Below are 15,910 nucleotides of genomic sequence, written 5' to 3' on the forward strand. Positions count from 1 at the left end.
GTGCAGGTCATAGTGGATGGCTTTGCTGCAATGGGATTCCCTAACTGTGGTGGGGCTATAGATGGAACCCATATCCCTATCTTGGCACCGGAGCACCAAGCCGCCGAGTACATAAACCGCAAGGGGTACTTTTCGATAGTGCTGCAAGCTCTGGTGGATCACAAGGGACGTTTCACCAACATCAACGTGGGATGGCCGGGAAAGGTGCATGATGCTCGCATCTTCAGGAACTCTGGTCTGTTTCAAAAGCTGCAGGAAGGGACTTTATTCCCAGACCAGAAAATAACTGTTGGGGATGTTGAAATGCCTATATGTATCCTTGGGGACCCAGCCTACCCCTTAATGCCATGGCTCATGAAGCCGTACACAGGCAGCCTGGACAGTGGTCAGGAGCTGTTCAACTACAGGCTGAGCAAGTGCAGAATGGTGGTAGAATGTGCATTTGGACGTTTAAAGGCGCGCTGGCGCAGTTTATTGACTCGCTTAGACCTCAGCGAAACCAATATTCCCACTGTTATTACTGCTTGCTGTGTGCTCCACAATATCTGTGAGAGTAAGGGGGAGACGTTTATGGCGGGGTGGGAGGTTGAGGCAAATCGCCTGGCTGCTGGTTACGCGCAGCCAGACACCAGGGCGGTTAGAAGAGCACAGGAGGGCGCGGTACGCATCAGAGAAGCTTTGAAAAACAGTTTCATGACTGGCCAGGCTACAGTGTGAAAGTTCTGTTTGTTTCTCCTTGATGAACCCCCCCGCCCCTTGGTTCACTCTACTTCCCTGTAAGCTAACCACCCTCCCCTCCTCCCTTTAATCATTGCTTGCAGAGCCAATAAAGTCATTGCTGCTTCGCAGTCATGCATTCGTTATTCATTCATCACACAAATAGGGGGATGACTACCAAGGTATCCCAGGAGGGGTGGTGGAGGAGGGAAGGAAAATGCCACACAGCACTTTAAGCACAGCACTTTAAAAGTTTACAACTTTAAAATTTATTGAATGACAGCCTTCTTTTTTTTGGGCAATCCTCTGTGGGGGAGTGGCTGGTTGGCCGGAGGCCTCCCCACCGTGTTCTTGGGCGTCTGGGTGTGGAGGCTATGGAACTTGGGGAGGAGGGCGGTTGGTTACAGAGGGGCTGCAGTGGCAGTCTGTGCTCCAGCTGCCTTTGCTGCAGCTCAACCATACACTGGAGCATACTGGTTTGGTCCTGCAGCAGCCTCAGCATTGAATCCTGCCTCCTCTCATCACGCTGCCGCCACCTTTGAGCTTCAGCCCTGTCTTCAGCCCGCCACTTACTCTCTTCAGCCCGCCACTTACTCTCTTCAGCCCTCCACCTCTCCTCCCGGTCATTTTGTGCTTTCCTGCACTCTGACATTATTTGCCTCCACGCATTCGTCTGTGCTCTGTCAGTGTGGGAGGACAGCATGAGCTCGGAGAACATTTCATCGCGAGTGCGTTTTTTTTTTCTTTCTAAGCTTCACTAGCCTCTGGGAAGGAGAAGATCCTGTGATCATTGAAACACATGCAGCTGGTGGAGAAAAAAAAAGGGACAGCGGTATTTAAAAAGACACATTTTATAAAACAGTGGCTACACTCTTTCAGGGTAAACCTTGAAAGTTAACATTACATACATAGCACATGTGCTTTCGTTACAAGGTCGCATTTTGCCTCCTCCCACCGCGTGAACGGATTTTGGTTGAATGCCAGCAAACATACACTGCAATGCTTTGTTCTACAGTGATTCCCCAGTACGTGTTGCTGGCCTGGAGTGGTAAAGTGTCCTACCATGAAGGACGAAATAAGGCTGCCCTCCCCAGAAACCTTTTGCAAAGGCAGAACCGCAAATGCCAGGGCAAAGTAATCCTTTCACATGCTTGCTTTTAAACCATGTATAGCATTTTAAAAGGTACACTCACCAGAGGTCCCTTCTCCGCCTGCTGAGTCCAGGAGGCAGCCTTGGGTGGGTTCGGGGGGTACTGGCTCCAGGTCTAGGGTGAGAAACAGTTCCTGGCTGTCGGGAAAACCGGTTTCTCCGCTTGCTTGCTGTGAGCTATCTACAACCTCCTCCTCATCATCTTCTTCGTCCCCAAAACCTACTTCTGTATTGCCTCCATCTCCATTGAAGGAGTCAAACAACACGGCTGGGGTAGTGGTGGCTGAACCCCCTAAAATGGCATGCAGCTCATCATAGAAGCGGCATGTTTGGGGCTCTGACCCAGAGCGGCCGTTCGCCTCTCTGGTTTTCTGGTAGGCTTGCCTCAGCTCCTTCAGTTTCACGCGGCACTGCTTCGGGTCCCTGTTATGGCCTCTGTCCTTCATGCCCTGGGAGATTTTCAGAAAGGTTTTGGCATTTCGAAAACTGGAACGGAGTTCTGATAGCACGGATTCCTCTCCCCAAACAGCGATCAGATCCCGTACCTCCCGTTCAGTCCATGCTGGAGCTCTTTTGCGATTCTGGGACTCCATCATGGTCACCTCTGCTGATGAGCTCTGCATGGTCACCTGCAGCTTGCCACGCTGGCCAAACAGGAAATGAGATTCAAAAGTTCGCGGTTCTTTTCCTGTCTACCTGGCCAGTGCATCTGAGTTGAGAGCGCTGTCCAGAGCGGTCAGAATGGAGCACTCTGGGATAGCTCCCGGAGGCCAATACCATCGAATTGTGTCCACAGTACCCCAAATTCGAGCCGGCAACGTCGATTTAAGCGCTAATCCACTTGTCAGGGGTGGAGTAAGGAAATCGATTTTAAGAGCCCTTTAAGTCAAAATAAAGGGCTTCATTGTGTGGACGGGTGCAGGTTTAAATCGATTTAACGCTGCTAAATTCGATCTAAAGTCCTAGTGTAGACCAGGGCTAAGATTAGGCTTTGCATGTATTAAGTCAACTATAAAACTTTCTTGTTGTCCCCCAAAGGAAATCCTGTTTATTGTTGAATAGATGCCTTAGCTTGGGTAAGACCCTGTAGGCACCTTTGTTTTGAAACGTAATCTATAAACTGCTCTTGAGAGGAAAAGGCAAAACCTGGCATATAAATTTAATTTTGGCAGGAAAGAATCATTAGCTCTAAACCCCAGTTTTTTTGTCAGCCAAGATAGATAGTATCCATCGTTTTCTGTCACTGTTGGATCACACTAAGAAAGATAGAACTGACAAGCAAAGCCTGCTAAAATGGTTTGACTAGTTACAGGAGCAGCTTCTACGACTGACCTATGGTATATTCACATGCTTATAAAACTGTTGGATATATTAACTCACAGAAGGACATTCTTTGGGGTGTTTCATACTTTCATGAAATCAGGAGGCATATGTTTCACTTTTATCCACCATGGAGTTAAGTCAAGGCTGAAATACTTGACCATGTAACCATTTATGTATGCATACTGCAGAATACCCTTGGGTAAAAACTAAACAGAACAAAACTAAAAACAAGTGAAGAATATAGATGGTGCATTAAAACTACCTGCAGCCCCAGGTAAATAAAACTATCTGAAAAATTAATGCCTGAGTCCTGTCACTAGTATTTTATTCTGTTCGGGTCTTTACACTGTGCCCATCACTGTGGTATCTGAGTGGATGCATTATCTCATCAGCACTAGGAATCACCTGAAAGCCTGGAAGAGAAACCAAAGATATATGCATGAGACATAAGGAGTGTAAAACTGTGGCAGCAGCAAGTAACAGAATATTTAGTTTGAATATCAGAAAAAATTCCTTATGTAAGGAATTAGCCTCCCAAGATGAGCGGCAGAAGAACCATCACTTACATCTAAAACTGGAGTGGATTCAACACTGATAATTTTCTACATGGAGCTATCCTGCAGTAGCAGGATGACAAAGATTTCTTAAAGCTTGAAAATTTGTATGTTGTAAACAGATTACTTAGTTAGGTTATTGATTTCACCTTAACTTATTAAATTAGAAAAATTGGGAAAAATCAATTTACTTGTTGCTATTTTTATGCTCTTTGTTGACTTTTGTATTTTTCTTGGCTTGGACAATGCTAATCAATTAAGTTAGTTGTGCTTTTCTTTGTAGTCATTTTAACTTTAAGATTCTATTGCTCTGGTCCAGCAACACCCTTAAGCACATGCTGAACTTTAAACACCTAGGTAGTCCCACTGACTTCAAGAGTGTGAATAATGGGACTACTGTAAATTCAGTGGCCTGAAGTCCGAGAGAGTAGGGGCTCACTGTTGACACTTGTTGGAGAATAGAGAGAAGAACAAGCCAGAGCTACTTGAGCATTCCGTTGGATATGGGCTGCATCAGAGAGGGAACTCTCTGCTGGCATCTCTTGGTGAGCAATAGGACTTGACTGAATGGCCTGGGCCTCATTTGCATTTTAGTTAAAATACAGTTAAATTTTGTGTTTGTGGGCAATTTAATGCTATTGACCCTGTTGGGAAATGGAGGGAAAGAGATTGTCAGGGTGACCCTGGGTACATTTGGTGTCAAAGACTGCAGTCAAGCACAGTTGGGAAAGGGAGCCTGGACAAGTCTAAAAATGGGCCGGGGGGAGGGGCGGGGGAAGGGAGAAAGAGAGAAAGGAGAGAGGTATCTGACTTCTGCTGGAAGTCCCTGTGTGGTGGTAAAGACTCTGTTAATGATCCTTTAGACAACTGATTCTTCTCTAAAGAGCTGTGCTGAGGCTGCTTCCAAGTGGTAGATGACAGCTGAGGAGGATTTGAGATGGTGGACAGTGAAGAGTGGAGGTAGGTTGGGTTAAAATCACAGAGAGTAGTAGCTCACCTAAAGGACTCTAGTGCTGGCCTCCCTACCCAGCAATCAAAATCACCTCAGCTGGGTCAGGTGGTAGAGTCTCCAGAGCAGCGCAGACATCCAGAATCCCTGGACTCCATCAATCCTGGACACAAACTGAGTGAGGAGCTGGGGAGGAGGGAAATGGGTAGAACACATCAGCCATTCACAACTGACGGAGGAGGACTGAGACTGGGTCTAGTATTGTTAATGTATTAATTGCTGGCTTTCCCAGTTTCATTCTGTTGTCCCTTCTTCCTCTTGCCTTCCTTTAGTAAAGTTCTCTTTGTTTGAAACTCCTGGAGTCCATGCTTGCACCTAGGGATGTATTACTCAACACAGGTGCCCAGGGTGCTGTATACAGTTCCCCAGGCTCTGTACGGAGGCTCGAGCTGGCATTCTTTAAGACATTAGAAGAAACCCCTACAAAATTGAACCCAGCTCTTTTTGCTGCCAACAACTCCTAGCAGAAGGGTCACACTACTTATATGCTTAAAGTTCAGCACATGCTTCAATGCTTTGCTAGATCTGGCCCTAAATACTACAGTGCCTAAGTTTCAAACATTGCAGGGAATGTTTGTTTGAAAAGAATGGTTTTCACTGGATTTTTTTTCTAGATGTAGAAATATTTCTGTTGTCCTTTCATTTTTATAAAAGTCTAGCTCAGATTTAATTTAACAGTGCCCCATTTCATTGGACTTGTGTTCAATTATTAGAGGCTATGGCAAAAATATGGAGATGGAAACATAAAAATATGTTGCTGAAGTGAGTTGGGAGAGGAAAGCGAATGAAGCCAGGGCCTGCAACTTGGTATTTATGCTGAACATATTTTCACTGATCTAAGTTTATATCTGGTACTTGCAGGGCCCAATACATTTTCAGTGGCTTGGTTATCATCATGCATGTGGACATAGAATTAGTTTAACCAATGTCAAAGTGGTGTCATCTTTTTGCACATATTGCATTATGCTCACACCATTATCTGATAAAATGTTTCCTAAGTGTGCTGAGGACTTAATCTCTAATATATCTCCTTCTCCACACACTCAGTAAAGAAACTGCCATATGCCATGTGATGCAGATGGATCAGCTCTGCATATCTGGTTGGTAGTAGTTTAAGAACATATTTACTAGATAGTCAAGCAGATTTTTGTCGGTAACCTACAGTTGTTTTAGAAAAAGAGAAACTCATGCCCTGACAATAATAATCTGCCTATTAATAGGTTCATTGCTTCAGCCACACATCTGGTGATATCCTGTCATTTTAAGCAATACAGAAAAAGACTCAGTTATTGTACAGGATTGACACAGAATTGATACTTATGATAATGGGCTGGGTAAAGGTCTGTATCCTGCTCACTTTTCTCATATAAGCAGTCCTGCTGGCATCAGTGCGAATTCTCAAATGAGGGGCATGAGCGAGATTACAATAAAAAAGATAGGGTAGGATGAAGATGGAACACATAGTACAAAGTGGGGGTTTAGATTCAATGGGAAATATAGATTCTCAGTATCCCACTGTCCTTAGACCTGATCTTGCAAAGGGATCCACACAAGTAGACCCTTATGCCTGCACATTGACTTAAATGGGACTCTGCAGAGGGCATAACATATACGTATCTGCCTGAAAGATTGAGGTCTTGGGTATTTATAAAATGCCTATCAGTATTCTATAGGATAGATGTGACAGTAGGAAACTAGGCAAGAAAATAGCATGGATGGGTAAAAAGGGTGATATTGGGATTCAAGTAATATTCATAGTGAGAGAGATTTTTATTCAGAAATATCCTGATGTAGCTTTGGCAAATTATCAAATATGACAAAATATGAACAGGGATGGGCAGAGGAGTGAGAACAGCAGCGTTGCAAGGGCCAACAGCTGATATTTTTCTCCCTTCTGTCACACAGGTGTCTGTACCCTTCAGGAGTAGTTGTGAGCAATATGGACTGTGATATGCAGACAGACTTGGGAGGGCAGGGTCCCGCAACTGAAAAAGCAAAAGGGAACAGCAAACGAGAATAGCTAGAAGATAGGCAGTAGTGCATTTACACTGATGGGCAGCAGGTTTTAGAATTCAAAGGGTCAGAGCTTTCAGCCTAGTTATAATACAGTATATCTGCTGTGTATCACCATGCTGCTGTGCTCTGTTGGGTGTTAATTAATTTTAAAAATATATAATATAAAAACTGTAGGGCCAGATTCCACTATCTTTACTCATGTTGAGTGGTTGTTTTACTCTTTGAGAAATTCCACTGAGTTGCAAAACTCTATTGACAAAGGAGTAGCACAACTTCAGATCAACCAATTTATTTGAGCATAAGCTTTCATGAGCTACAGGTCACTTCATCGGATGCAGCTTACGCTCAAATAAATTGGTTAGTCTCTAAGGTGCCACAAGTACTCCTTTTCTTTTTGTGAATACAGACTAACACGGCTGCTACTCTGAAACACAACTTCAGATATAAGTAATTTGAGACATAAAGAGTGATTTTTTCCCCCCTTTTCTAGCCAATTTTAGGGAATCACTGAGAGAAAAGCAAAAAAATGCTTCCAGACTGCACTCAGAACAGCTAAAGATTAGATGGAAAAGGGCCATCACAGAGGTCACATGACTAAAAGTTCAACTCTAGCTTGAGCATTTGATTTAGCATGCTCTAACCCCTTTAGCTCCTAATTTCTTTCTGATCCATACAATCCCAAATCATCTACAGTTGAATATTATCTGATTTATATTCAGAAATAATCAGCTCTCCAGTTATGTCCAATATGTGTTCCATTCAGCAAATCTGTTACTTGGTTCACACTTCTTTATAAAGAAGCATGTTGACTGCTCAAGAATACTGTTTCTGGGGACAATTCTGCCCTCGTTATTCAGACAAAGGTTATACTGATTTCACTGTGAGTGTTGCCTGAGTAAGGTGTGTAGGATCAGGATCTCAGTGTAGAGACATTCAGAAGTCAAAGATGACCTGTTATACAAGCCTTTAGATGAAACCATATTACAACTCTCCAGCTATGTCACTCTTTCCCACAACTTGCAATGGAATTAGAAGGCACAACTAATACCATCTGCTGTGAGCAGATCTTCATTCTTATGTACTGCCACCTAAAAACTCAGATCACATAAGCAACATTGATAACCAGGCACAAACTCTTCTTGAAAGAATACACACAGAAAAATTCATCTTGCAAATCAAGGGGATGTTCTTAATGGGTCAGAGTGTGTCCCTTGGGATGTAGGTCCCTGCTTGGATGAAAGGGGAAATCACCACAGTGTCATACCTTCCCCTGGGGAACCCCATGGAGTTTGCTCCACTGGAGTTCCATGCAGAAGGAATTGAGTGGGCTTCTGGAGATGGGGGATGAAAGAGACAAAGTAGGAGACTGGCCATGTTCCAGAGCATAGGGCCTTATCTCTTCTACAAGTGTTACATAGCTTGAATGGCAGTGACTACTATAATTAAAGTTGCATAAGATTTTCCAGCTGCGGCTTTCAGATAGCTTTTAAGGTCAGTCTGGGGCAGAATGTGTTACAACAGTTCATCCTGGAGATGAGAGAGGCACAGACCAGAGTGGCTAGTTTCATATATCAGTGGAAAGGGCATAGTCTTTTGGACAGCTGAAAAGGATAGGAGTCAGAAATGTCTTTATCGGTGAATGCGGGAGCAAAGATGACTCCATCAGAAACCTGCAATTGTGCACTGTTGCAACTGTGAATTGGTTAAATACCCTTAATTGATTATGAGGTCACTGTTACTGCTAGACCCCCAAACTGCTTTACACTGTAGATCATCATTATTTCTTCTCTAACTTGAAAGGAGTCTGAGCCAACTATGTGTCCACATCCAAATGATGAATTACTGAGAGAGGAAAATATTCCACTAAAATATTACTGTTGATGTCAGAGGTTGTATTTGCATTAACAGTATCACCTTTGCCAGTTTTAATTCTTTCTGTCTGTATTGAGAATATAACCTTCATTTGGCAAGTAAGATGTCAAATACACAGTTAGCTTAACATTTTATTTTAATTTCTGCACATGCAAACAATTTAAGTGATTGACCTTAATAAGTAATGCGGTTTGCTTACTACTAAATTATTACTTCACACCCACATCCCAATACTTTGCCCACCACAAAGGGCAAGTGAGTATGTGAACCAAAAAAGATTACTATTCAATTGTTCTGCAAGGCTTAGTAGACCATGCAGGCAGATTCCTGAGTATAATGCAGGAAACACTGGAAAAGTTCATGAGAGCAGGGTGCTGAGATCAGGATTGTACTTGAAGGGGCAAAGAAGGGATTTAGTTCCCCAGAAATTATATGGTTCTGTACAGCATGTCTGTGCCAGCTGTTATTTTGAGAGACCCTGTATACCTATTCCTATCTTGGCTCATGAAACTGTACCTCAATTAGCCTGGAAAAAGGGAATTCCATTAAAAGCTAAGTAGCTGCAGAGTGGCCATGGAGTGTGCATTGTGTAGGCTGAAAGCTTGTTGGCACTGCCTATACACCCATCTGTATGCCAATGTGGCAAATGCTGTTCATGTAATCATTGCTTGCTGTGCACTATATAACGTTTGTGAGGATAAAGGGGAGTGTTTCCATCCCAAATGGGCTCAGGACAAGTCTTGTTTACAAACTCTGTACAGTTAGCTGGATCCCACCCATGTGCACTGGATCCCACCCAGTGGTCAAGGGAAATCAGGGAAGACACATGAGCTCACATGTTGGCAAAGTAGGAAGGAAGAGGATGACATCTGAGTGTGTCCTGCTGAGGGACACCTTCATACCCTGTAAACTGCCAGACATGCACATAAGGAAATACTGGAACACACTTATGGGGCTATGGACCTCTGTGAGGGATTTGTTCCTCTTATTAGTTGTTCATTTGGGTGACATTGTCCAAACTAAAGACAGTTGTAACAGGGCACCTCCACTGGGTTATCACCTTGGGGTTGGGTTTGTGCTGTGGAGGATGGCAGCTGTGTTGTTAAGCAGCCATTGTACAATGTGCATCATTCAGACTTTAGCTCTCCTAGCCAGAGCACTTGCATTTTTTAACGTGCTTATGATGGTCTGCTTTGGTTAGAGAGTACTGCAACCCATTCTGTTTATTGACTTTTTATTATCAACAGTGCTAAGTGCAATTGATGGCTTTTAGAGAGCACTAATCCCTGGTATGGTTGAAACAGTTTATCTTTCTGAGGAGGAAAGGTGCTGGCAGACACCAGTATTGCCTGGTATGTTCCCACTTTCTTTGTTACTGGGTCTTGATTTGATTTTCAATGTGTGTAATAAAGCCTTAAGACAGTGGTTTTCAATCTTTTTTTCATTTGCAGACCCCTAAAAAATTTTGAATGGAGGTGCCAGCCCCTTTGGAAATCTTAGACATAGTCTGTAGACTCCATGGAGTCCACGGACCACAGATTGAAAACCACAGCCTTCAGACATTTTTCAGCCTGTTTTGTGTGTTTTAGGTATCCAATATATAGAAAAACAGTATATGCTTCTTAAAGCACATAACACCATATCTTGTGCTTTTCCCATTCCTCCCATGTCTCTGTGTGGCTTAAGATATTTCTGAATCTTGGGGGTGAGGGAAAAGTCAAAAATATTAGTACTATGATGGCATCAGATTTTTTTACATGCTGTTCCATTACATGAGGTTGGAAGCTTGTGCCCCATTCAAGAGCAAAACCAAACCAAAACCACCTTCTGTTCATTATTAGGAAGGAGGACCAACACACAGTTAAACAAAATATACTATTTAATAAAAGTGTGAAGTAGAAGGTTTAATGGAAAGATTTTGAAATAAGAACTACAAAATATTGTTACCAAAGTAACTGTTCACAACTGAGAACATATCCCACAGTTTAATGTCATTGCATCAATCTTGTCTGCCTCCTCAGAAACGGTGAGTGAAGGAGGACAGTGACTTTTGCTAAAAACTAGGGATGTCTCCTGTGAGGGGTTTTGGGAGTCAATACACAGCGGTGTTCCGGTACTCCTGCAGGGTCAGTATTCTCCTCCTGGTCAGTCAGTTAGAGAGTTAGAGGTCACTGCAACAGGATCCTCTGGCTCACCTGCACCCTGAGTGGCAGCTGGAAGAGGCAGCAGTGGTGGCTGATGGGCAGGTTCTGGGGCCTCAGCAACAGGTGGACATCTCATTCTTGCAGCCACCAGTTCAATAAGCTTCTCCATTTGGGAATGTTCCCATTCCCTTTGGCATGTCCCTTTGTCCATGAACCAGTTCATAAGTGTCCCCTTCAGCTGGAGAGATCACTCCTCCTGTGCTCTGAGGAATTCAAATTGTTCCCTTTTTCTCCTGTCCATTCCTATGAGCAGATGCTTCTGGATCCTTCTCTGTCTCCCTCAACTGTCTCTCGGGTGCTGTTCTTGACCTCTTAGTGGGAGCCAAAGGTTCTGCCAATTCGAAGAGAAGAGGAACATATTTTTGCTCTTTGAAACAAACTGAGAAATTCCCCCACATTGTTTTTTACAATTTACAATGTTCATATTGTCTCAGTGGGAGTCGGAGGAGGTGGGGGCTATGTTCCAGGGCCTATATTCTTCCCTTAAGCCTGGCCATAATTTGGAGAACACAGCTTCTTTTCAAGGTACCAGAATGGAAAACAGAAGTGACTTTCCAGGCCTTTGTAGGAGAGCCAGCAATCTGTGCCAGAGAGACGTTTCTGCTAATAGTTATCGCTCTAGATAGGGGTTTGGTCAGCTTCAAAGGTGTACCAAGCCGATTTGCACTGCCAGTGAACCTGAAGAACCAGCTGGAGTTTCTGCTGCAACAGAAGTTTGCTGAAACATACTTACAGGTTTAGGAGGCAATTCCACTGAATACTGATTACATTTTTAGCTAGCATAGGGAGATTTCATGCAAAAGATGATCTGAACCATGAACTCTCCCCTCCCCCTGCTGGCTTTACCTGAAAGTCCTGGCCCTGTGCTTGCCTAACAGTGAAATGGACAGAGAAAGAAAGACACACTACAACTTCACTAGGTTTCCTGAAGATTCAGCTCAGCACCACAACCCCTTGCCTCAGACAACTAGAAAAAGACACTACAGTATTTTTATCTGACTGCCAGTTCAGATCCTTCTTCTACCCCCACTCTCTCTGACTTGTGCAGCATGGCTGTTTCAGAGAAAAGGGAAAACACCAGGGATAGAGACTTATCAAAACACTGTAATCTTCCAAGGGAAAACAGACTGCTGTAACTAACTTTTCTTTAAACAATCAACTGTAAATTTTTTTACAGCTGTGTTCTGTTCCCTTCCCCATCTGGCACTTTTCCAAACCCACCCTCCACTCCCTGACCTGCATGCTGCCAGTACCATCGCTGTCTCGCTCCTGTCTGAGAAAAACACACTGGGCACAATGATTTTTCCTTTATAATGTGTTTGAAAAAATAGCTTTAGAAGCCAAATTCATAACTGTAGTTCATCAGAAATCAATCGAATCATTGATTTAGAACTCTGTCTCACTAGAGGACTATTTTGAAGTGGAGCTGAGAGGAGGGCTGGCTGGAGCGGTGGGGGGAGTTGGAAGAGTTTGGTAAAGGGATAGGGCATGACAGTGATGTGAATGCTGCACTGCGGTTGAAACACACAGAGACAAAGCAATGTTTGGCACATTATTCAGGAGGAAACATCAGTGCACACTACTTCAAACGCCTTTGATCTTAAAATTGGGAATTTAGCACCAGAGCAAGAGGGGGACATGCTTGGGGGAGGGGGCGGAATTGTAACTTACCAACCTTTGGTTCTGGTTCCTCCTCTGGCTTGGTGTCCTCCTCAGGTTCATCAGGGGAGGGAACTTCTTCAACCTGCTCCTTTGGGTAAAGGTGCAGAATCACATGCTCCTCATCCTGCGGGCCTTCTGGGGCATCCTCCATGGACCCTCCTGCCTCCTTGCCCTCTTGGACAATGAGGCTGGCAGGGTTGAGGAAGGGATCAGGAGCTACTTCAGGCTCAGTACATGGTGGCTTTGACAGCACCCAGGCAGGCTCCTCATAGAAGGGGTATGTATGATGAGCCTCCCTGGCCTGACTCTTGAAGTCTTTGGCCTTACTGTACAGGAGCCTTGTGTGCTTCATGCGTTCCTGGCACTGGGATGGAGTCCACTGAATGTATGACTGCTCTAGCCCCCATGAAGTTTCCTGGTGTAAGTCTGTGTTCCTGCCACTCCAGGAGAAGTTGTGGAGGAAGTATACTCTGCCCACGCTGATCAGCACCTGGGTTTGGTTGGTGGGCTAAGCTCCAGCTCTTGGAGTTGAATCCATTTTCATTTGTAAAGAGTTCAGTGGAAAGCTGTTCTGCTGTCATCAGTCAATGCAGCATGCTACTACCTGTGCACAGAGGTACAGGGACCTACATTGTGTGAGGTCAGGAGGAAAAGTATTCAGTGTGTAGTAGATGGAGGTTTAATGAAATACAAGACATGGTATGTGCCCCGGACCCTGTTCACACAGCAAACGGGCATGAGGCCATGCTACAGCCTAAGGTGTGTACTTATCCACATCCTGAGGTGTACTAGCTTACCCACCCTCTACTCACCTTGAGACATGAGCTTTGTAGGTTAAAGCACAAGCTCACGCATGAACACATGTACATTTGTCTGTGTAGATGTGCCCATGGAGTTGTTCCTGATTAATTGACCCTGGTTAACTGTTCCTGATTAACTGTATCCAAACATGGCATTAATCAGAAACTACTCCATGCTTAGCGAAGCCCTAAGGGAGTTGGATGTCCAGCTCCCAGTTGGTGTTGAGCACTCTTAATTTCTTATGCCCCTTTGAAAATCTCAACCTTATATAAAGCTTGACAAAAGGTTTCAAGTAGGATGGTTTAGAGTTTTCATTGAATCAACTCTAACACTGATTTATGGTTTCAAGCCAGTTTTTCATATATTGGCGTGAATCCAGGTGACGCGTGATCATTACAACTGAGTTTTCACTTTGCAGTTTAGGTTGCGTACTATGTATTTTTCTTCCCTTCTCCTCTAAGTGAAATTAGCAAATTAATTTAAATTCAGGCCTGAAGTGTATTTGAATGAAGGCCTGCATAGATGAGAATCTATGTGTGTGAGAAACATATGTATAAATATATGCAGGAGGTACATCTCCCTCTGCATATGTCTATGCTGCAATTGGTGATGTGACTGTAGCGCAGGGAGGCACACCCGCGCGAGCTTTCATTTTGCTATTAGAGCTAAAATAGCAGTAAAGGCTTCAGCAATGCAAGTGCACACCCAGGGTTCCCACGTGAGCTTGTACAGCCTGCAGTGAAGCCTGTGCTGCTTCTCAGGATCCTTCCCTTAGGAATCCACCTCTCCCCAAACACTGCTATTTTTAGCTATGCTAGCTGGATTAAAGCTAGCATGGCTATATCTGCCCATACTGCAAACACACCTCCAACCGCAGTGTAGACATGCAACACAATATGCAACACAATAATTTGCTATGTTAGGATCTATTGTCCTGAGGAATATTACTATGGTCTTGTGATTAAGACATGAGATCAGGGTTCAAAGCCTGGCTGTCCCACAGACTTCCTGTGACCATGGGCATGTCACCCTAATCTCTCTGGCCTGAATGCACTAAAGGGGTTAAGTGTTGTGCTGCTGATCATAACAGCACCTGTTAAGACACTAGAAAAATCACTGATTCTCAAAGCTTGAATTAGACACCTAGGCTCCCTATGCAATGAATGGGGAGAGAGAGGCGCCTTAGACTGTGATTTACAAAAAAAAACCAAACAGCATGCTAGGGAGCTACCTAAGCTATACAAAGGGAGATACCAATAAGAGGGATGTGTCTCAAAGTTAGGTGCCTAAGTCTGGTTTTCAGGGAGCTATCTCTGCTAGCAATTCTCAGCTGTGACCCCTCTTTTGGTGGTAGGGCCTGGGAAGAAGGAGGATCTCCCTCACAACTTTTAGTCCAGTGGTTAGGGGATTCATCTGGGATGTTGGAGATCTCTGCTTCAAGTCCTCCCTCCATCTGGTGAGAGAAGGGATTTGAACTGGGAGTTGACATCTCTCAGATTGGTGCCCAGAACTATAGGATATTCTGGTGAGTTGCTCCCTCAGTCTCTCCAGTTGAAGCTGTTGAATTCTGGATAAAGAATTAGAGACTCATTGGAGCAAGGAGCCTGGAGGGTGGAAGACCTAGATCCTGCATTTGGGGCTTGTCATTCTTGGTTTATTTCAGTCTGCCCTTCTCCCGTTGGTCTGGGGGAGAAGTAGGGGAAATCAGGTCTACCACGTTCTCTAGGTTCCCACCCTGTTTTAGGTGACTAAGGATTGTTCCTTCAAATCCCCACCCCACCAACATTTACTGGGCTGCTCTTACTTTCCCCTGCTTTCAAGATTTTTCCCAGGTCTGTGAACACTGCTAGATCTGCCATACAGCTTCTTCCAACCTGACTACTGAGAAACTTCTGCAAAGCTGCTCCCAGCCTCTCTAGCAGTAGCTAGTCTGTATTTCAAACAGTCCTTCTGGTACTTCTCCTGGAGCTGTGATGGTGGTTCAGGCAGTCCCTCAGCCTCTCTCCTCCATGGAGCTGAATTTGTAACTCGGGCAAGCTGTAGGGCCCCATTCAGCTTCTCCTTCAACTGGCCCCATTTCCCCAATTAGTTTCCAGGTTCAAAGGGTTCTGCAAGCCGGCCCTCTCTTACGTGGATCTCTCTTTTAGTAGCTAGTTGAAAGAGATATGTCCACTTTCCAGCACTGAGTCCTTGTGACCTGGGCTTCTCCTGTTGAAGCTCCTCCAAGATGGCATACTGCCACAAGTGCAGCTCGGAGAGTCTGCTTCTGGCAAGGAGGGTCTGCCTACACCAAGAGATGCTGTTTAACTGCTGTTTGCCTGGTGTAGGGTTTGTACATCCATCACAATAATATACATAAAGTTAAAGATGAGAACGTTTTTCAATAGAGTCCAGGTAACCACTCTTCCTTTATGGGTGGCCTAACTTAGTGGGATGATAGCGAATGACTAGTGAGTCTGTACAGTGAGTCTGTAACAGTGAATTTGTTGGAAACATTAAATGTTCATTTCTAGACTTGTTTAATTATTTAAATACAGTATGTTGAATTTTGTGTGTGTGGAGCTAGCAGAACTGCACTGTAACACACTTTCTGCCTTTGGAG

General features: G+C 44.3%; 1 protein-coding gene across 1 annotated transcript; it reads right to left on the reverse strand.

Annotated features, from left to right (window-relative positions):
* Nucleotides 1–1,030: 1,030 nt before the first annotated feature.
* LOC142069592 (myb/SANT-like DNA-binding domain-containing protein 7) lies at nucleotides 1,031–2,806 on the reverse strand. The gene is made up of 2 exons (XM_075121339.1): nucleotides 1,911–2,806; nucleotides 1,031–1,522 (listed from the first exon to the last, which is right to left on the reverse strand). Exons 1-2 carry the CDS (start codon nucleotides 2,488–2,490, stop codon nucleotides 1,437–1,439), a joined length of 666 nt encoding a protein of 221 aa, XP_074977440.1. The 5' UTR covers nucleotides 2,491–2,806; the 3' UTR covers nucleotides 1,031–1,436.
* Nucleotides 2,807–15,910: the final 13,104 nt, after the last annotated feature.

The sequence above is a fragment of the Caretta caretta genome, chromosome 1, assembly GCF_965140235.1.
Source record: "Caretta caretta isolate rCarCar2 chromosome 1, rCarCar1.hap1, whole genome shotgun sequence".
NCBI classification, from domain to species: domain Eukaryota; kingdom Metazoa; phylum Chordata; order Testudines; family Cheloniidae; genus Caretta; species Caretta caretta.